At 42.7% G+C, this 21,516-nt stretch overlaps 1 protein-coding gene and 1 long non-coding RNA gene across 2 annotated transcripts in view; both read right to left on the bottom strand.

The window, feature by feature from the left end:
- LOC134663381 (laminin subunit alpha-2-like) overlaps positions 1 to 21,353 on the bottom strand; it is a 150,190-nt gene extending 128,837 nt beyond the window's left edge. The window contains exons 1-19 of the mRNA XM_063519744.1: positions 21,211 to 21,353; positions 20,175 to 20,309; positions 18,595 to 18,756; positions 17,907 to 18,044; positions 17,467 to 17,572; positions 16,031 to 16,659; positions 15,467 to 15,889; positions 15,018 to 15,158; positions 14,124 to 14,231; positions 13,879 to 14,041; positions 12,482 to 12,669; positions 11,760 to 11,955; positions 6,610 to 6,698; positions 6,051 to 6,190; positions 4,970 to 5,117; positions 4,810 to 4,912; positions 4,469 to 4,614; positions 3,692 to 3,977; positions 3,048 to 3,209 (exon numbers count right to left, since the gene is read on the bottom strand). Of these exons, the coding sequence (XP_063375814.1) occupies positions 3,048 to 3,209; positions 3,692 to 3,977; positions 4,469 to 4,614; positions 4,810 to 4,912; positions 4,970 to 5,117; positions 6,051 to 6,190; positions 6,610 to 6,698; positions 11,760 to 11,955; positions 12,482 to 12,669; positions 13,879 to 14,041; positions 14,124 to 14,231; positions 15,018 to 15,158; positions 15,467 to 15,889; positions 16,031 to 16,659; positions 17,467 to 17,572; positions 17,907 to 18,044; positions 18,595 to 18,756; positions 20,175 to 20,309; positions 21,211 to 21,330 (3,583 nt within the window). The 5' untranslated portion in view covers positions 21,331 to 21,353. The remainder of the gene's footprint in view (positions 1 to 3,047; positions 3,210 to 3,691; positions 3,978 to 4,468; positions 4,615 to 4,809; positions 4,913 to 4,969; positions 5,118 to 6,050; positions 6,191 to 6,609; positions 6,699 to 11,759; positions 11,956 to 12,481; positions 12,670 to 13,878; positions 14,042 to 14,123; positions 14,232 to 15,017; positions 15,159 to 15,466; positions 15,890 to 16,030; positions 16,660 to 17,466; positions 17,573 to 17,906; positions 18,045 to 18,594; positions 18,757 to 20,174; positions 20,310 to 21,210) is intronic.
- LOC134663465 (uncharacterized) lies at positions 16,459 to 18,082 on the bottom strand. Its single transcript, XR_010098145.1, has 3 exons — positions 17,907 to 18,082; positions 17,467 to 17,572; positions 16,459 to 16,659 (listed from the first exon to the last, which is right to left on the bottom strand). It is a non-coding gene; the product is annotated as an uncharacterized LOC134663465 (long non-coding RNA).
- Positions 21,354 to 21,516: the final 163 nt, after the last annotated feature.

Below are 21,516 nucleotides of genomic sequence, written 5' to 3'. Positions count from 1 at the left end.
GCGGGTGGCAAATTAATCGGTACACTGCTGGCAATAAAGTGTACACTGTATACGGTGCGCGTGCGCGGGAAACGCTAAATACGGCGCGTTATAAATAGCGGTACACTGGCGGACGGATTTGATAAAATTTATTGTTTTAAAGTGAAATGGAGACTATTAAATTTATTAAAACAGGTCTACGCTTTTTAAGTCCAATATTGCTTGACATGTTTCGTTCCATATCGAGGAGCTTCAACAAGAGCTTACGTCAGCATCGATTAGCTATGATGTATGCTAGTAGAAGTTGTGTATGTAAAACTTCTAAAGGTTCCAATATATTTGTAGGTATGTATAACAATTTCAAGCCACGAAAACTCATACCAGCCTTTTTCTCATTGTATTACGAGTAATTAGATTAATAACCCATATACAGGATGATTCATGAGACGTGAGCAGGACTAATCCTGCACACTCAATAACTGATAATTGATCGATAACCGTCGTATTTAGGTGAAACAACGACAGTTGTTCCTATTTTTAACTTTTTGGTGAGGGCAAATTTAACTCTCTACAATCATGGTTACCCTACATAGCCTACAATACCTAATTAATAAACATAAAACCTCATTAACCGTAACGACAGCATTTTGATTACGAAGAAAATAAACTGTCAAACTTGAGTGAGATACGAGTTTTCAAAAGTAACCAGACCGTGATGACAGTGATGACATTCAATTTGACACAGAATATCGGTAGTTTAGTATTCTAATTTTAGGGTGACCATGCATGTCGTAAATAAATTTATTATTATTTTTTTAACACGAGTAGAAAATTAACGTTAATCTCACTAATACTGATACGAAACAGTTGCTTATAATTTACAAAATGCGCAGTCTTAGTCCTGCTCACGTCTCCTGAATCACCCTGTATAGAAGAATAACCCATAGGAGTCACGTCCCTCAGACATGAGGTCACGACCACGAAGAAGAAGAATTAGATAAGGATACGCGGTGGCTAAGTTCGTCTGACTCTTTTATGTCTTATTTTACTACTAGAGTAAAATAACTATAATAAGTACTCTAGCAGACCCATACAACGAGTGCCAAGACGATTGCAAAATAATCTGAAAATTTACCAAAAGCATCCAGGAACTAAATCTTACGTCATAATTCATATTCATAACATCCATACGAAAACACCTCCCGGCTACCATTATCCCTGCTTTACATTCCAATGCGTGTTTTCGACCACATTGTAGGTAATGCAGGGTTAGTAAACAGCAATGAATGCGTGTATTGCAAATAGCCTCGAGGTTTACTGCGGTGGGTCTGCTATAGTGATGAGAGAACTGGCGTGGAAATTTAAATCAGCAAGGTTTTTAACATTTTCAACACTAAAAAAATCAAAGTGAAACGTCTTTAAGAAAGTGAAAATATGTATTTTTCTTTTTACGTTATTTAATTTGAATTGATTATCGATTATGAATAGTAGGGCACCTCAAATCTAAAGTAATGTTATAGGTAGTCGTTATATATAGGTAGACTTATTAACATTTATAGACGTATTGACTAATCTCAATAAGGCCTTAGTTTACCCTCTGGGTCGGAAGGTCAGATGGCAGACGCTTTCGTAAAAACTAGTGCCTACGCCAATTTTCGGTATCGTCTTGGGTCGTCCCATTCGTTTTTCGTCAAGTTCTTCAATTAGTCCTATTCTGCTTTCGTCACTCATTCTACATTGAAAGCCACCGACGATTGTGACGAATGTGGAATGAGTGACGAAAGCAGAATAGGACTAATTTTAGAACTTGACGAAAAACGAATGGGACGACCCAAGACGATACCCAATTTTCGGGATTAGTTGTCAAGCGGACCCCAGGCTCCCATGAGCCATGGCAATGCCGGGATAACGAGGAAGAAGAGTCAGAACTAACAGATAAATAAAATAAATATATAAATAGGTGACAGAAAATATCGTCCAAAATATACCAAAATCACCACATCACTGTGCCTAGGTCGTTCAGGAATTAAGGGCCATCACACATTACGCAAATTGCAGAGAAACATACAATATCGCCTTAGGTTATATCGTACACCACGAACATTACAAACTAAACCTTACTACCGCGCGTTAAGGTCAAAAGTTAAATAGTTAGAAAATGATTACAGACGTCAATTGACAGGTTTGTATGTATAACTTTAGACGTTGAAAAGTGGTCTTTATATCAATGAATTAAGGTTGAATTTAGATTGATAGTGAAGTGATTGTAGCCATCACTTATGACAGGTAAGCGTAGTATGCACTTAGGTCAAAGCATGCAATAATGAATTTTAATATGAGATGAGTTTCTGTAAACACACTCGCATCATATCCGCATTTAAAGTGAGGTGAACACTTAGGATACCTATAGTTACATGTAGATAGGTACCTACCTGAGATAAGATACCTAAATATAGGTAGTTTATTTTCCAAGTTGCATATTACAATGCGCTTATAAACTTAAAATAATATTATATTGCTAGAAATAATTTACTTTCTATCAAACTATTGTTGATACGAATTTTATTTTATTTTATTTTTATTTTACTTTTTAGGTACACTAAAAAGACATCGTACAATATCATGGGTAATACATTAGCAATAGTTAAAACTAGTAAAAGAGTTACTGAATGATATGAATGATAAGGACGTAATTTTTGCGTATTTAACTTTTTAAATCTATCTAATGTCAGGGGTAGGAAACTATGTAGAGCGTGCGGGCATTCTCGACTCCGTTCGGCTGCATTGCTCCGAGCAAGTATTGGGGTTGGCACAACTTGACGTCCCTTTGCGTGCACGACCACAGATAAGATAATGACTTGATATTTGACAATCCTATACCTATAGCCGAATGGGACAGTGCCATACATTAGAAAGAGACAACATGATTCGTCCCTGAATCGCTGTCAAACTTCGGTTTTGAAGGAAGTGTCCTTTCTGTACGGAGTATTAATAGTTATTAAGTCCGAAATGGGTAGATAGGTAACGGCAACTTCTACCTTACACCTGTGCACATAAAGTCCACTTACCTTTGCACCCGCTGCTCTCCAAGCCATAATGTTCGTCTTGACAGCTATCACAGTATGGCGGCGCGGCGCCCGGCGCGCATGCGCATACGCCGGTGTCGGCGGCGCAAGAGTTGGAGAGGGAGGCTGTGCCGCAGCGACAGGCGGGACAGCCGGCGGTTAGATCTGCCCGAGAAAAATAAAAAATTGGTACCTAAATATTAAATTATTTTTCTTTGTAAATATTAATATAAGTAGAAAATTACATGAAAAACGCGTTAAACCGGTTTTTAAGATCGGCAGTGTTACATTGCGCCGTCTGTAGTTGCAGTTGTCGACAGGCTATGGTGACTGATTATCATCAGGCGGGCCGTATGCTTGTCTACCTCCTCCCTACTTCTTCTACCTGTAGACTTACCTCCGTGTTCAGCACTGCAAGTCCAGACCCTCCTGTACATCTTCGTCCAGTAAAGCCTTATTTACACGCGCACTGGCCAGTTCCACATCACATGCCACAGAGAGAGTTACTAGACATTGCTAACTATATAAGAAATACCTCCGTGTCCAGCACCGCATGTGTCACATCTCCGCCCAGTAAAGCTCTGTTTACACGCGCACTGGCCGGTTTTAGCGTCGCATGCCACAGAGAGCGCGCCGCGGGACCGCACTTACCACCATGTCCTGCGCTGCAAGTGTCACATCTCCGTCCAGTGAAGCCCTGTTTACACGCGCACTGGTCGGTTTTAGCGTCGCATGCCACAGAGAGCGCGCCGCGGGACCGCACTTACCGCCATGTCCTGCGCTGCAAGTGTCACATCTCCGCCCAGTAAAGCCCTGTTTACACGCGCACTGGCCGGTTTTTGCGTCGCATGCCACAGAGAGTGCGCCGGCGCCGCAGTCGCACGGCACGCAGCCCGCGCCCGACCAGCCGTCCGGGCCGAACCAGTAGCCTTCCTGTAAAACAGACTTCATTATACTCATAGCCTATCCTGATTTAGTAAAATTATGTTTTATCCCTTGCTTACAAATATATAAATAATAGATAAAGACATTATTAGCTAATTGAGGTCTGTAGCGCGTTTATGAATAAGGCGGTTTTTGAATTTATTTTATTAAGATATAGTTGGAGAGCTCAGAGTATGATGCGTTTTTTCACAGTTTTTGTGTTTTAATAAGTAAAAAATCAAAATTAAAAGGTATGAGTCCTTTGTGTGCGTCAAAAAATCTGCTTAAAGTGTTACGGAGTTCCGAAGGTGCCCGTAATGGTCGGAGACATACCTGGCATTGATCACAGCTCGCCCCGTCAGTGCGAGGGGGACAGGTCCCGTACAGTCCCGTGTCGTGGTCACAGGGCGCTCCGCCGCAGTCACAAGGTTGGCAGGAATCCCCTGGAGTAGTTGGGGAGCCCCAGCACCCGAAGGTTCCTATAATGGTCAGGGACATACCTGGCACTGATCACAGCGCGCCCCTTCTGTGCGAGGAGGGCAGGTCTCACACAGTCCCGTGTCGCGGTCGCAGGGCGCTCCGCCGCAGTCACAAGGTTGGCAGGAACCCCCTGGAGTGGTTGGGGAGCCCCAGCACCCGAAGGTTCCTATAATGGTCAGGGACATACCTGGCACTGATCACAGCGCGCCCCTTCTGTGCGAGGAGGGCAGGTCCCACATAGTCCCGTGTCGCGGTCGCAGGGCGCTCCGCCGCAGTCACAAGGTTGGCAGGAATCCCCTGGAGTGGTTGGGGAGCCCCAGCACCCGAAGGTTCCTATAATGGTCAGGGACATACCTGGCACTGATCACAGCGCGCCCCTTCTGTGCGAGGAGGGCAGGTCCCACACAGTCCCGTGTCGCGGTCGCAGGGCGCTCCGCCGCAGTCACAAGGTTGGCAGGAATCCCCTGGAGTGGTTGGGGAGCCCCAGCACCCGAAGGTTCCTATAATGGTCAGGGACATACCTGGCACTGATCACAGCGCGCCCCTTCTGTGCGAGGAGGGCAGGTCCCACACAGTCCCGTGTCGCGGTCGCAGGGCGCTCCGCCGCAGTCACAAGGTTGGCAGGAACCCCCTGGAGTGGTCGGGGAGCCCCAGTAGCCGAAGTCGCAGCTAAGGACAAATAATCACTTTAGAACTCTGTTTTTACATGTATGTGTATCGTGTGTGTTTTTACATGTATGTAGGTATATCCTAGATAATAAAATGACAGTTGAATTTAACAGCCAGGGAAAACTTGTGGGTTTGTGAGCTGTAGACCTCTTAAACCCATATGACGGCATATGACATAAGACTTCACCATTTTGAAAATCTCAAAAAAAATGAAGCTGAAAAAACAATCAATATAGTATTTAATTATGGAAGCTGTTCAAAAAACTTCACGAGAATCGGTTGAGAAATACGACTTGTCTATAGAGAACAGCTGGACATATGACTGGCGGCATTTCCTCGCTGTATCGCAACACTGATATGTTGTGCGAGGAAGCCGCCAAGGCTCTTCGGTAACCAGTTATTACGTCAACCAGACGCTTCGCGATTTCGGCGAACAACTGGGCACGCTGGGACCTCATGGACCTAGAGTTTCAACTCCTAATGGTACAAAATGCTACTCTCTACAGAGGCTCTTATATGTATTACGTTTTAAAATTTCGGCGCTTTCCACCGGTCTGCCTGTTTTTACATTATATTAGTCTGTTGGAGGTGGGACGGTGCCAGCGTGTCTACGTAGGTAAGGTAGCATCCCACACCAGGCGTGGCTCACTCCGCGATTTCGTCGCTTTGCTGCAGGTAGCTAAAAGTACATCCGTTTGACCCCAATTTTGGGGTTTGCCATAAGCAGCGCGTGGCGCTGTCGCCACCTAGCGGCCATATCTGTGCTGATCGTGACAGACGCGTTTTGTTAGAGAGTGAGTCTTCTGTACCTAGTAGGTACTATTATTTATTCTGTGTCCACACTAACATCCCTCTCAAGCTCCGAGAAACTACGGACACCCCACAAGGCCTCTTAAAAAGAAAAATGATGACTGTTCAAAGTTTTTGACTCACTGTTCGCAGTGATCTCCAGTGTACCCGTCTGGACACTGGGTACAGACGAACTCGTCGCCCTCGGCTGAAGCTAACGCGCAGTTTGGACTGAAGTTGTTGGACGGCAGGTACAACGGGCAGGCGCAGGGTTTGCAGGCACCCTGGAAACAATTGTAATTATAACATGTTTTCTGTATTATTTACACAAAACAATGACTGGTCTTTATCAGGAGTTCCACTAAGTACACCAAACGCTGCCGAGAACGAGAAATTACAAATCTTTATATGTTTGTCTAGACTATTTGATGAGTCCCCTAGACTTTTGAAATCGATTAAACCTCGGACCAAGTAATACTCGTAAAATAAACGGTTCAAACCTCGGACCAAGTAATAAAATAAACGCTCAAGCCGTCTCCGAATCGGAGAACGTACAAAAAAAGATCACGACTAATTGAGAACGTCCTTCAATTTTAGGTCGGTTAAAAGTCAACAGCAGCTTCTTAGTGCACAAATGGTAAGTAACAATGTTAAGTAATGACAGTCAAATAAATTAAGTCTGGTGGTTTATGTACCCACGTACTTGCACTGGGTTCCCGTAGTGTCCCGGCAAGCAGCGTTCGCAGTGCGCGCCGGTGGTGTTGTGCTTACAAGGCCCGCAGGCGCCCTCTACTGTAAAAAAATTATAATATTAATATTAGGTAGGTATACCTAAATACTACGTCAGGTAATTTCGTGGCTCGGGCATGTAGTCCTGATGGGGGATGAACGCGCAGTCTGGAGGGCGTACTCTGGAGTACCATGTGGCCGAAGTCCGTCTGGCCACCCTAGGTACCGCTGGAGAGACGAAGTGCAGAAAGACCTTAGCGAACTCTGTGAGGGGGCAGATGGGAGCCTCACCAGGATGATGGAAGGTAATCAAAGTCGGGAACCAGGGCGATGATGGGTATTTATTAATTATATAAAAAGGCACCTGTAACAATACAGGTTACGTGTTAACAGAAAGGTATGTATAAAAACACTTTCGTAATTCAGAAGGTTAGAAATCAAATAACTTACAATATGTGCCTTGGTGATGATGTAGATATATATCTGGAAGGTGTGCAGGGCCACAAAACGAGCACTAAACTGAACTGCACGCACTTATGAATTATTACGTTTACTAATAAAAATCACACTTAAACGGTCGTGTTTAGAAACTTGGGAAGTACAGTCTGTTAGATTAAATGATGTTTATCGATCAGAGTATGTGATCGAACTGAAAATAAAAATCATTGAATGGAATTTGGAATAGGATTTGAATTTCAAAAAGGGAATTTAGAATTTGTATGGTGCCAGAAATAGTATGAAGGTCGATAGTGTAACGCTTCGTTACACGCACCGTTACACTACCGGGGTCGCCCTGGAAGGGAAAATCCTGGGGCTTATGGCCAAAGGATTTTTCCGTAATGTAAATATAATGTAATGAATATGGGTATGAGTGATAAATTTAGAAGGTGGGGATGTTATATACAATGTTTATCATACAAGAGAGGCGATTTAAACATGCATACCAAAGGTCATTCATACATCATCTTATAAAATTTTGGTTAATTGTTTAACCAAAATAAGTTTCAATAGAGTACTCCTTTAAGTAGAGGACGTACTCATTAAATCGCTCTCCATTAGTATTAAGGCTTATTAATCAGTAACCACCCGCTGAATATTAATGAATCTAAATATAATATCTACAATAATGTGTACCTACAAAGAGTACGATTGTTGAAATTTATTCAACAAAATAATGCCGTATGGAATGTAGGATTACTACAAAATATCATAAGATAATTCCTTAATGGAATTAATAAATGTACTGTACGGTACGTATGTGCCTAAGTACGTAAATATGAACGTTATGTCAAGGGAAGAAATATAGAAATAAGTATTGTTCTAACTCTGGTAGAGTTAGCTTTGAATAACGTTATATGAACGTAATATAACGTTATATAAATTAAATAGTATAAATGAACGTATAAATTCGTACTAAGTAGGTATGTACGAAATGTAATGAGTCCGAAATGTATAATGGGGATGAGATATAATTATAAATGTATAACATTATATACAATATTTTACAAGTTAGGAGCTTAGGAGAAAAGTAGCTAAGTTTGAGCCAAATAAGAATCTAATTAAGGAAAAACAGTATATTATTTATTTTAGAATTTTGGGGAGAGGTTTAAGGTCTCTAATATGCCATCGTCCGAGCATTTTGCCGGACATGTCTTGTAGGACATATACTAAGGGTGATATTTTTTTTAGGATAGAACATTTAATAAACTTGGGTGCAAGTTTAGCAGAATAGTGTTTAGGAGAATTACTAATTGCGTAATTTCGTTTCCAGACGATGTCATTTTCGTTGAATTCGAAATGTTGGTGATGTTTATTATACGATGAAGAATTGGTTTGGTGTGCTCTCCAAAGACGGGCTTGTACTTCGGAGAAGACAGGCTGGAGAAGACCAAGATTATCAGCGTATTCGTCTCTGGGCGCGAATATAATATCATCTGTGAGATCAGATTTATCGTATACTGATCCACATGTGACTAATTCGCGACCAAATACAAGGAAAGAAGGAGTATAATTTGTTGTTTCATTTACGGAAGTATTAATAGCAAATTGTATCTTATGTAGGTTGATATCCCAATTCCTGTGGTCATCCTGTATGAATGAGGATATTGCTGTGGTAACAACTTTATTATATCTCTCCACGGGATTTGGTTGGGCGCATTTAATTGCGCAATAGTGTATTTTTGGGATCTGATAGGAGTGGAATAAATCCGTTGTCTCTTGACTAACGAATTGAGGACCATGGTCAAGAATTATGGTCTGTGGGATTCCGTACACTAGGAAAACTAGGTTTTCTAGAATATGAACGATTACTGATGACGTAGCACGTTTAATCGCAAAGAGGAGGCAGTATTTTGAAAAACAGCAAGTAACGACAAAGATGAATCTGTTGTGTTTTAGTGTAGTAGGCAAGGGGCCGATCAAATCTATTGAAATGCATTGAAAGGGTCGAGAGCATTGCTTAGGTTTACCCATTAGGCCAAGTTTTAGTTGGGTTTGGTGTTTGCAAGCTAAGCAAGTCTCGCATTTGGCAATAAAATTTGAAATATCTTTGTACATTCCTGGCCAAAAATATTTCAATTTAACTTTATTGTATGTTTTAAATGTTCCGAAATGAGCGCAAGTTGGGGTGGAATGATTTTCTGTGATAATGGGTATTCTGTACTCTAGTGGGATAACTTCTTTCCAATTATACTCAGATTGGAGTAACGAAGGGGTTTTTGAGTATCGGTATAATTTATTATTATGTATTATGTAATCTGGAGTGGTGTTGGGGTTAGAACTGCATTTAGCGTAGATATTATTATACCAGTCGTCATTGGTATTAGAACTATTGTAGTTAATAACGTCTACTGAAGGTAAGCGTGATAAAGCGTCAGGGATTAGATGATCTTTACCACGTTTATGTTTAATTTCGAAGTTAAATGTAGATAGACGAATACTCCAGCGGGCTAGACGTCCGGTTGGATTATCTAGATGGAGAAACCATTGTAATGCGGAATGGTCTGTGTAGATTGTGAACTTTAAGCCGTTGTCAAGATAGCAACGCCAATGTTCTAGGGCTAGTAAGACACTTAAGAGTTCTCTTTCTGTAATTGAGTAATTTCTTTGGGGACCAGTTAGGGATTTGCTCATATAAGCAATGGGTTTCTCAACGCCATCAAATTCTTGGGTCAGCATGGCACCGATGCCGAAGCTGGATGCATCACAGTGGACTGCGAAGGGTTTTGAGAAGTCTGGGCAAGCAAGAACAGGGGTAGAGACTAGAGCTTCTTTAATGGATTTAAAGGCATTGTCTTCTAGTGATGTCCATTTAAATGGTGGTGCTTTTTTGGAAGTGGAGGTAAATTTAGTTAGTGGTGCAACCTTTGTGCTGAAATCGGGGATAAAGCGTCTATACCAACTTGCTGTACCTAGGAACTTTTTAACTTCTCGAGGAGTTGTGGGAGGTGGGATGTTAAGTATTGCCTTAACCTTGTCAGGATCTGTTTGAAAGCCGTGTTCATTAACTATGTAACCAAGATATTTAAGTTCTTTTTTGAAAAATGAACACTTGGGGAAGTTTATAGTAATGTTGGCTTGTACTAGCCTTTGGTAAACTTTATTAAGTAAAGTGATGTGTTCATCGAAAGTATTACTTATGATGATAATATCATCTAAGTAGGTAAATACTGAGTTATCAAGGTTTTCAGAAGGAAATAACGCATCCATAAAGCGTTGTTGGGTAGCAGGGGCATTAGTCAATCCAAAAGGCATTACGCGAAACATGTACATGCCTTTTGAGGGTACATGGAAACTAGTTTTAGGTCTATCAGAAGGGCGTAGGGGTATTTCCCAAAATGCTTTTGCTATGTCTATCGATGATAGATATTTAGCATTTTTTAGATTATCTAAAATGTCAGAAATGAGTGGGAGTTTGTAGGCATCTTTGCGCGTAATCGAATTTAGTTTACGGCTGTCGATGCAAAAACGCCATGTTCCATCTTTTTTAGGAGTTATTATGACAGGGTTTAGCCATGGGCTTTCACAGGGTTCGATAACATTAAGCTTTAGCATTTCATCAACTTCTTTGCATAAAGCTTTTTGTTTCTCTGGAGAAAGCCTATAGCATCGCTGTTTGATTGGTGGATGGTCACCGGTATCTATGTGATGTTCAATGAGGTGGGTTCGTCCTAAGGGTTTGGTTTCTGTTGAAATATTTTTAAATTTTTCAATAATAGTATCTGAAATTAACTGTTGAGTTTCAGAAAGGTTGTCATAATTAGTGATGTGTTGGTCGCAGGTGGAAATAACTAGGGTATCTATATGTTTATCAGAATATGACGTTATGTCAGGTAATATGTGGGGAGCTATATTGAATTTTCTCCAAAAATTTGTGCCTAGAATCAAGGGTTGCTTTGCGTCGTAGGGCGGGTGGGTTTGATCACGTTGATGGCGCCAGTGTGAGGGGGCAGATGGGAGCCTCACCAGGATGATGGAAGGTAATCAAAGTCGGGAACCAGGGCGATGATGGGTATTTATTAATTATATAAAAAGGCACCTGTAACAATACAGGTTACGTGTTAACAGAAAGGTATGTATAAAAACACTTTCGTAATTCAGAAGGTTAGAAATCAAATAACTTACAATATGTGCCTTGGTGATGATGTAGATATATATCTGGAAGGTGTGCAGGGCCACAAAACGAGCACTAAACTGAACTGCACGCACTTATGAATTATTACGTTTACTAATAAAAATCACACTTAAACGGTCGTGTTTAGAAACTTGGGAAGTACAGTCTGTTAGATTAAATGATGTTTATCGATCAGAGTATGTGATCGAACTGAAAATAAAAATCATTGAATGGAATTTGGAATAGGATTTGAATTTCAAAAAGGGAATTTAGAATTTGTATGGTGCCAGAAATAGTATGAAGGTCGATAGTGTAACGCTTCGTTACACGCACCGTTACAAACTCGGCGCCGTCGACTGGACACAGGCTTTGGACAGAGCAGCATGGCGGTCTTTGGTGTCGGAGGCCAAGATCCACTTCGGGTCGTCGCGCCACGTGCAGCAGTAAGTAAGTATACCTAAATACTAACAATGTCAAACAACAATGTTAACAACAATAAAAAAATTACATACCATCATCGCACCCAGCGTGGCCATTACACGCGCAAGGGACGCACTCGAAAGCAGGCAACGAGTCACGCGCGCGAGCGACTCGCGCATGCGTCCACGCGCAGCGCGTGCAGTGCGCGCCCGCGTAGCCCGGCGGGCACGCGCACGTCTCACGCGCGCCGGCGCCCGCGCCGAGGATCTGTACTGAGTCTAGACGGACCTGGGAATGAAGAACGTTTAATTAACCTTTTTTTGTATATACATATGTAATTTTGCATTCACTTTTGTATAGTACGGGTGGCGCAAAACCGGTCATTGTGGCACTCTTTGGGGGAGACCTATATCCCGCAGTGGGCGTCCTCTGGCTGATATAATGATGTTGATGATTGTATATATTACTTTAGGTACTCGTGCCGGTTCGATTCCGGCCTCAGTCCGGAGGGCCTGATAACTATTTTCTGTATGTGTATATGATCATCTATTTCATTTTATAATATCGTTTCAGTAAATAGTAATGTGTAAAAATCCTAACAGTGTCTTTCCCTAGTGCGCAAAACGTTCAAACTGATGAACAAAAACAAGTGCGGGTAGTTCGAAAAACTCGCGCGGCTAGATGTTGATGTCAACTTTAGCCAGTCTTCTCCGAGACCACGGGGACAACGCCGTCCTCGAAACATCGGAAGTAAATCTTAAAACTTAAATATGGGATTAAGTCCCGTTGTACAATTTAATAGTGTTTTACATACCTCATCCTGATCCATATGAAAATGTGCTCTAATCATGATCGCCTTCAGATCACTCAGTACGTCCATAAGCTGCGTTCTCGACACCGGTCCTTCGCTGGTGAACCAGTGACCTTCTAACAGTGGCAGGTTCAGCACCAGCTCCCCTGGGGTCTCGTGGGTCCTGTTGCTGAAGTACAGCTTCGTTCCATCTGGAATTTAATGTCTGGGTGAATAAGGGGTCATGTTACAGAATGACTAAGGGCACAGACTAAATAATACTAGGTACAGAAGACTCACTCTCTAACAAAACGCGTATGTCACTATCAGCACAGATACGGCCGCTAGGTGGCGACAGCGCCTCGCGTGGCTTATGGCAAACCCCAAAATTGGGGTCGAACGGATGTACTTTTAGCTACCTGTAGCAATGCGACGAAATCGCGGAGCGAGCCACACCTGCTAAGGGCCACCCCATACTAAACGTCTTTTGAGTATCGATATCGGCGTCTAGTCAATTCTACTGGCTGCTGCTCGACGCCGCGTTGGCGCAACTGCGCAGCGCCGCCATTTTCTATAGCGCTGTCTAGACGCCGACGCTCAAAAGACGCTAGTGTGGGGTGGCTATAAAGGTGATGAAGATGGTCATATTGAACAATTATTGGAAAAACCTAACCTACACTTGTTATAATCAGAGAAGCATCTATCGCAGCAATAGGGTACTTCATCATCATCATCTCAGCCATAAGACGTCCACTGCTGCACATAGGCCTCCCCCTTGGACCTCCATTCGTACCGGTTGGAAGCGACCCGCATCCAGCGTCTTCCGGCGGCCTTAACAAGGTCGTCTGTCCATCTTGTGGGTGGACGTCCTACGTTGCTCTTGCTAGTCCGTGGTCTCCACTAGAGCACTTTTCGACCCCATCGGCCATCTTCTCTGCGCGCAATGTGGCCTGCCCATTGCCACTTCAGCTTGCTAATCCGGTGGACTATGGGTGACTTTAGTTCGTCTACGGACGAACCGTTCGTCTAATAGGGTACTTAATTACCCCGTCATAAAGCATATATCGCAGCAATAGGGTTTCCGCCAGTATCCTACGCTTCTTGTGATCAGAGAAGCATCTATCGCAGCTGTAGGGTACTTGCAAGCACCAATCGATAAGTATAGCATCAGGCCCAGTAGTGGGATTCCCACCTGTGTCATCCCGGATCACCCGAACAAAACAACCCGGATTTCAATTCCGTTGAATTCTGTCGTCAGAAAAAGTCCCAGACGCAGACCGAGTAGCAATTAGTATAGCATGTATCGCACTAGTAGGGTTTTCGTCATATAGGTAGCCTCTAGCATCTATCGCAGCAATAGGGTTTCCGCCTGTATCTGATCCAATCAAAAGAAGCATCTATCGCAGCTGTAGGGTACTTACCAGCACCAATAAGTATAGCATCAGGCCCAGCAGTGGGATTCCCACCGGTGTCGCCTCGGACCACGCCGAAGAACAGCGCAGCCCGGATCTCAGCCCCGTATGATGATAGTTGTTCCCCTTTAAACACTGTTGTCAACCAGTAGAAGGAATCCCAGAGTTCTACCTGAAAAACACAGATAACTAAATAAATGCAATAAAAAAAATGCAACTGACAGCGCCCCCTAACGCATGAAGTAGGTACCCACCTCATAAGAGCTGATAAGAAAAGGTTTCCCGTTCTCCACAGATGGCTCTATCGTCTCGTTCGCTTCTGCGTCGCTTACAAGCCACGCTTCTCCCAATGGGAACACCATCTGTAAACAAGAATGGAAAAGGTCCAGTACGGATATGATGGTCGTTCTTGTCTACGTGACAGCGTGATAAAACGGTGTCCGTCACTTTCTATCCCACGGTGTTAAAAAATGACAGTTATTTTATCACGTGGATAAAGATGGATAAAGCCATCCATAATACGTCGGCAGGTTTTATTAATAGTCTATTTTTGTATGCCTGCCGGCGAAACATAGCGTTCTCACATACTTTTTGTGCCAACACTGTTACCTATATATACAAATAAATCATTTGACTTTGATTGTTGTAACTAAGTATATACATAGTACTACGCCATATTATATTCTATATGGTTAACACGGCATTAGCCGATCTGACAATCCTGGCATAGAACGGCCGCATACAGAACATGGAAATCCATGAAATAGGCATATGTTCAGCAGTGGACGCGAATATGCTGAAAAGAAGAAGATGGTTAAAAAAACAGACTACAGCAACACGAAGCAACAATCCGTTCATTGAGACTAATTGATTCAATTCTTCGACTTTTTGAAGGGAGTAATCGACAGAAAGAAAAGGACCTATGCTTTGACCTATTTGCTGCCGACACAAAATACGATCGTCCTAGGTAAACGCCTAAAAACCCAAGATAGAAGGACGTACAGGTTCGACAGGTAGCCGCGTATGGTTTTTACACGTTTTGTTTTTTATAACACTGTTTCTTTGTAATTTTAACACTATTCTTTGTAATTTTAACACTATCCTTTGTAATATTAAAACTATTCTTTGTAATTTTGAAATGTGCTTACATTGTCACCAGGCTGCGGATCTTCGACGCAGGAGTCAGTGACGTGGGCACAGTAGCACGGGCGACACCCTTCGGGCAGATCCGCGCGCAATCCGAAATGACCCGGCGCGCATGCGTCGCACCGCTCGCCTACCACGTTCTCCTGCAAACCGATAATTTATATGTACCTACCTAATTTAAAAACATATAATTTTAACTGTAGAGCGCCGTCTGCTGACTCTTTTTACAAGTTTAATATAATTAAAGGGGGCAATTTAATATAATTAACGATAATTTCTTAACATTGGTTGGAACGTCAGTGCCGATTAAGTATTAGAGTACCTATTTCACCTATTTTATGCTGACTGTATTATCAGCAATACTGTATCAGTAACTACATTGAAACTTATTTTTGTAATATGGCTTGCAAATTATCCCATATCAGTGAAGAAGAAGATAGATAAATCTCACCTTGCATTCACAAATATCTTCGCACACCCTTCCAGGATTAAGTATTCCACGGATATCACACTTGCACTCAGGAACTCCCGTGGTAAGCTCCGTGACCAAGCAATAAGGGAACACTGCGTTTTCGTATGCTAGTTTACCAACCTTGCAGTCACAGACATCATCACAAACTCTCCCAGGATCCACCACCCCACGGACATCGCACTTGCACTCAGGAACGCCCGTGGTGAGCTCGGTGACCAAGCAGTAAGGGAACACTACATTTTTGTATGCTAGTTTACCAACCTTGCAGTCACAGACATCATCACAAACTCTCCCAGGATCCACCACCCCACGGACATCGCACTTGCACTCAGGGACTCCCGTGGTGAGCTCGGTGACCAAGCAGTAAGGGAACACTACATTTTTGTATGCTAGTTTACCAACCTTGCAGTCACAGACATCATCACAAACTCTCCCAGGATCCACCACCCCACGGACATCGCACTTGCACTCAGGGACTCCCGTGGTGAGCTCGGTGACCAAGCAGTAAGGGAAAACTACGTTTTAGTATGCTTGTTTACCAACCTTGCAGTCGCAGACATCATCACACACTCTCCCAGGATCCACCACCCCACGGACATCGCATCTGCACTCAGGAACTCTCGTGTTGAGCTCAGTGACCAAGCAGTAAGGGAACATTGCATTTTCGTATGCTTGTTTACCAACCTGGCAGTCACAGACATTATCACAAACTTCCCCAGGATCCACCACCCCACGGACATCGCACTTGCACTCAGGGACTCCCGCGGTGAGCTCGGTGACCAAGCAGTAAGTGAACACTGCGTTTTCGTATGCTTGTTTACCAACCTTGCAGTCACAGACATCATCACAAACTCTCCCAGGATCAACCACCCCACGGACATCACACTTGCACTCAGGAACGCCCGTGGTGAGCTCGGTGACCAAGCAGTAAGGGAACACTGCGTTTTCGTATGCTTGTTTACCAACCTTGCAGTCACAGACATCATCACAAACTCTCTCAGGATCCACCACCCCGCGGACATCGCACTTGCACTCAGGAACGCCCGTGGTAAGCTCGGTGACCAAGCAGTAAGGGAACACTGCGTTTTCATCGGCGCACGCGTCGCATAGCGGACCGGTGAAACCGAGGAAGCAGTTGCAGGTCTTTTGGTGCTTGCTGTAGGTGCAGGAGCCTGGAATGGGAAAAGTATTGTCAGACCGAGGAACATAGATCGAACTAGCTCCAAAATGAGAAAAGTTATGGGTACTAGTAGACTAAGAGCGTTTTTAAACCTAGACAAGAAGAGTTACGAAACCACCACAGTTTTTGTTGTTCATTATACCAGGCGTGGCTCACTCCGCGATTTCGTCGCTTTGCTACAGGTAGCTAAAAATACATCCGTTCGACCCCAATTTTGGGGTTTGCCATAAGCCGCGTGTGGCGCTGTCGCCACCTAGCGGCCGTCTGTGCTGATCGTGACAGACGCGTTTTGTTAGAGAGTGAGTCTTCTGTATCTAGTACTATTATTTATTCTGTGATTATACTAATGTTATTACCTTTATCCGGCCGGAAGCTAGAGTAGCTGCCCAGTAAAGAGGTTAATAAAAACAAAGAATTTTGCGAGTTCTTGATATGTCGTGGTTTTATCAGTAGAAAAAGGCGGCAAATTAAAAAAATGTAGGCACAAAGAAAATATGAATATCGCGCCTTTTTCTAATGTCAAAGTGGGTGTGCCAGAGTATACTTATATACTTGGAGTAGAACATTACCAGACATTTTGTTACACATAAAAAGTGGAGCCAACGTAACGTTAAAGGTATTTAAGTTGAACGCCTACATTTTATAAAACAGAGAATTCTGAAGGTTATAGACCGACCGCTTAAATGAGTCCTCGCCTGCGCTTAGTTGTCCTACCCCGTCGCCCCCGTACTGCGCAGGCGAGTACTAATTTAAACGATCGGTCTATAACTACTTATATCTTATAAAAAAACAAAATTACCATCAGAGCCGTCAGGGTCGCACTCGCACGGCAGACAGGGCCCGTCAGGAACAGCGTTGTAGAAGCCGGTCAGACATCGGTCGCAAAGAGGACCTGCACGATTCTCCTGAAAACACAAAACTGAAAGTAAACATTTATTCTGCAAAGCTAGGCTTTCATATGTCTAAATCTACTAGAGTGTCAATTCATGATATTAAAACAATTTTCGTTTTATTGACTAAAGGAAAAAAATATGTGATTAATATTTTGGACGCATTCTACTCCAAATGACGGGGTCGAGTGGAGAAAACGAGGTGAGGCCTTTGCCCAGCAGTGGGACACCAAAGTAGGCTAGTAAAAAAATATACATATATATATTTTTAGTAATGTAACTGACTGACAAATTATAAAATATACATAACTATTTATTTACCCTGACACCTATAAAAGTGTAAACTAACCGTGCAGTTAACACACAATATGGCGCCCGTCTCGTCGAACTGGCACGCCCCCCGCTCCCCGCACGAGCATTCGGGGGTCTCGCACGGACGCGAGCAGTGGGCGCCGCAGGTGCCGTGGAGGCACTTGCATTTTGCACCCTGGAAACATAGAGATGAGGTACATTTTAGGTAGTTCTGAGAAGTTTAGCTGTTCTTGATGAAGAAATTAAAACAAAGGTGATAGAGTTTTAATATAGAACTAGTCTGCCCGCAACTTCATCTGCGTGGAATGAGAATGACGATTAATTAGGAAAGAGTAGGCGTCCGTTCCGTAGTGGTGCACGGCGACTAATACTGCTAGACACCATAATTGGTGTGGGCCACATGTACTTGTTCGTAGCGCCTGACCAGACCACAGAATAATTAATACCTAGTACTACCGTACAGAAAGGAAACTTCCTACAAAAACGAAGTTTGACAGCGGTTCAGGGTCGAATCATGCTGGCCCTTTCTAATATATGGCACTATCCCTTTCGCCTTTTTAGGGTTGTCAAAAATCAAGTGATTATCTATCTTATCTGTGGTCGTGCACGCAAAAGGAAGTCAAGTGGTGCCAACCCTAACAATTGCTCGGAGCAATGCTGAGCCGAGTTTGACCGAAGTCAGGAGTTTCACACCCCTGACCAGACGTAAAACCAATTTAACTTACATTTTTATCAACATGGCAATGCCTGGCGTGCGCGTGACAGAGACAGCGCGCGACTAGAGCGAGCGCGCGCACAGTGTAGTACTGCGAGGGGGAGGCGGGGTGCGCGGCGCGGAAGGAGATGCGCACGCGCCGCGCTGCGACCTCTTGAACGCGAATGTGCATCTGAAAATAGTAAAGAAAATTCATTGTTACATTTACTGCAACACCCGTTTGGTGGGTTCTCTGTGGATGCTTTTTGCTACAACGCGGAAAAGGAAAATCGAAATTTCTGTATATTTGCCTCTCTATTATTTATCGCTCGACTATGCAAGAGTTGACGTTGGGCGATGTCACTCTTCATCCTGTATAAATTAAGTTCCTGTCATTGCCGCATATCTGTAGCGAAAAGACGTTCAATCTGTCTCCATGTAACTCATACCTAACCTTTACGCTCGACCATCCAAACATTTCTACAAATAAATCGATTTCCGAAAAAGCATTCCAAACATATTATTCCAAGAACAGGTTTTTATTTAGCTAAGTTGTCAGTCTGTTTGTCAGCCGGTAAACAACGCATGCCGTATATAGAAACACATGCCGTCTGCTGAGTTACGTTTGTTTACTTCATGTCATGTCATAGGTGCCGCGCGCAAGTCTACAATGTACAAGATTACCTGTCAATTATCAAAAGAGCGACTAAAGCCGGATTTTTAGGGTTCCGTACCCAAAGGGTAAAACGGGGCCCTATTACTAAGACTTCGCTGTCCGTCCGTCCGTCCGTCTGTCCGTCTGTCTGTCACCAGGCTGTATCTCACGAACCGTGATAGCTAGACAGTTGAAATTTTCACAGATGATGTATTTCTGTTGCCGCTATAACAACAAATACTAAAAACAGAATAAAATAAAGATTTAAGTGGGGCTCCCATACAGCAAACGTGATTTTTGACCAAAGTTAAGCAACGTCGGGCGTGGTCAGTACTTGGATGGGTGACCGTTTTTTTGCATTTATTTCCGTTTTTTTTTGCACTATGGTACGGAACCCTACGTGCGTGAGTCCGACTCGCACTTGCCCGGTTTCTTTTTATTCCACGTTGGTGCAACTAGGGAACAAATCAATTAGAATTATTATAGAACGCTTCGTTAGTGTTTGTCTTTGTCCGAGGATGAAGAGCTAGAATCGACTTTCCGCATGATTGAGGGTCGCGACTGAGGGTTGACCAAGGCTCACCAATCTGCATAATCTTCCTGCGTCCTCACAATGTAAATGCCTGGCAGGCCTTCTTTACAATATCTACCCAATGGACTGATTTAAACTTTCACGATTATTAAACATTATCAAACTGCACAACGGGACTAAATCGCGTATTTGAGTTTTAAGATTTACCTCCAACGTTTCGAGGACGGCGTTGTCCCCGTGGTCTCGGAGAAGACTGGCTCAAGTTGACATAAACATCATTAAGTCCCGTTGTGCAGTTGTACCCAATGGGCCGGTGGATGTCCACTACCCCGTCCTCCATCCACAATGCCAAACAAAATGCGCTTTTCCAAATTATCTGTTTTCCACGTAAATGTGTTTTGTTATTACGATTAAAAGGACCTACCTCTCCGTTCTCCAAAGGCCTGGGGCTAGTGAACTGCGTTGAGCACGTGGGTTTGTCCGCTCTGCGATTCTTCGCCGCTCTGGCTTTCCGTCGCCTCCGTTCAGGTCGGAGATCCCACAGTTTCCTGCAATGCTCCTGAAAATCAGAAAGGTTTAATTTACTACTAGTATTCTTTTAAAAGCTGACGCCTTAAAATATATACCTTCAATTTGCTCAGTATCCAACAGTCGATTTAATTATTATGGCTGTGGATATCTGAAACATTTAAATAAGGCACTTCCCAGTGGTTTCTTAGTTTTGTGGAGAACGACGCTTTGCAGAGCCTCTAAAAGATGATACAAGTTACAAAGCAAAGGAAATAACATATACATATTAATATATAAACGAATTTTATGTTATCTTTAATAATATGTCTTTTTGTACAATAAAGAGTTTACTACTACTGCTATGTATAACTAGAAAGCTAATCATTTGATTAAAGAATATGTTTCTTACTACCAACAAATGTCTTCTTCTTATGAGAGCGTCAGTGCTCTCTGACTTCATTGCAAATATAACCCTTTAAACTCTCGCATTTTATAGTCATATTTAATTGCACAAACGAGTCTAAGTTGCACCAGCTAAAACGTCGGAATTTAAGGTAAAAACAATGAAATTAACGGCTCGATTCTGAAAATGAATTAGATCTCTACTAGACCTCAACAAATTAAAACAAACAAATTAAATTTTATGAAATTATATCGCGGTAGACCCGTTTGTGTAATTAAATATGTATAGACCTCAACAACAAGTTACGATATGGATAATTTAAAGATTTAGATATGTCAAATTTGACGTCTCCGCGATTCTTGAACGATTTCTACAAGTTATGACTTAGATATCCAAGTCACATCTAGTCGATATTTAATGTAAATCTAGTTGATCTCTATATCGTCTCTAGATCTTGTGATTATCTCGTTTCCCGAATACGCGTGTATATCGCGATAAACCCGTTTGTGTAATTCAATGCAAATTTCAATGAATGCAATATGTTTACCTTGTCTCCGAACGCGCTGATCATCTTCCAGTCCTCGTTCTCTGATGAGGAGACCTCTAAGGACCAGGCTAATGGTCGCGGTGACGGCCCCGATTTGATGATGACGTGGACCAACTCCATCTCCTGGAAATAAAGAAGCTTTCTTTAGACAAATCGCTTTGCATCTAAATCGGACATATTAAATTTCAGCAAATTTTGTATTTATAGGAAAATTTTTAGTAGCTTATGCTTTGTTCATATTAGTCTATGACATACAAAATCATAACATCATTCTTAAATGTGGTCATACACATACCTAATTATAAA

Source organism: Cydia fagiglandana, chromosome 4 (genome assembly GCF_963556715.1).
Source record: "Cydia fagiglandana chromosome 4, ilCydFagi1.1, whole genome shotgun sequence".
NCBI classification, from domain to species: Eukaryota; Metazoa; Arthropoda; class Insecta; order Lepidoptera; family Tortricidae; genus Cydia; species Cydia fagiglandana.
The sequence above is the reverse complement of the archived record's forward strand: the minus strand, read 5'-3'. Positions and strand labels throughout refer to the sequence as shown.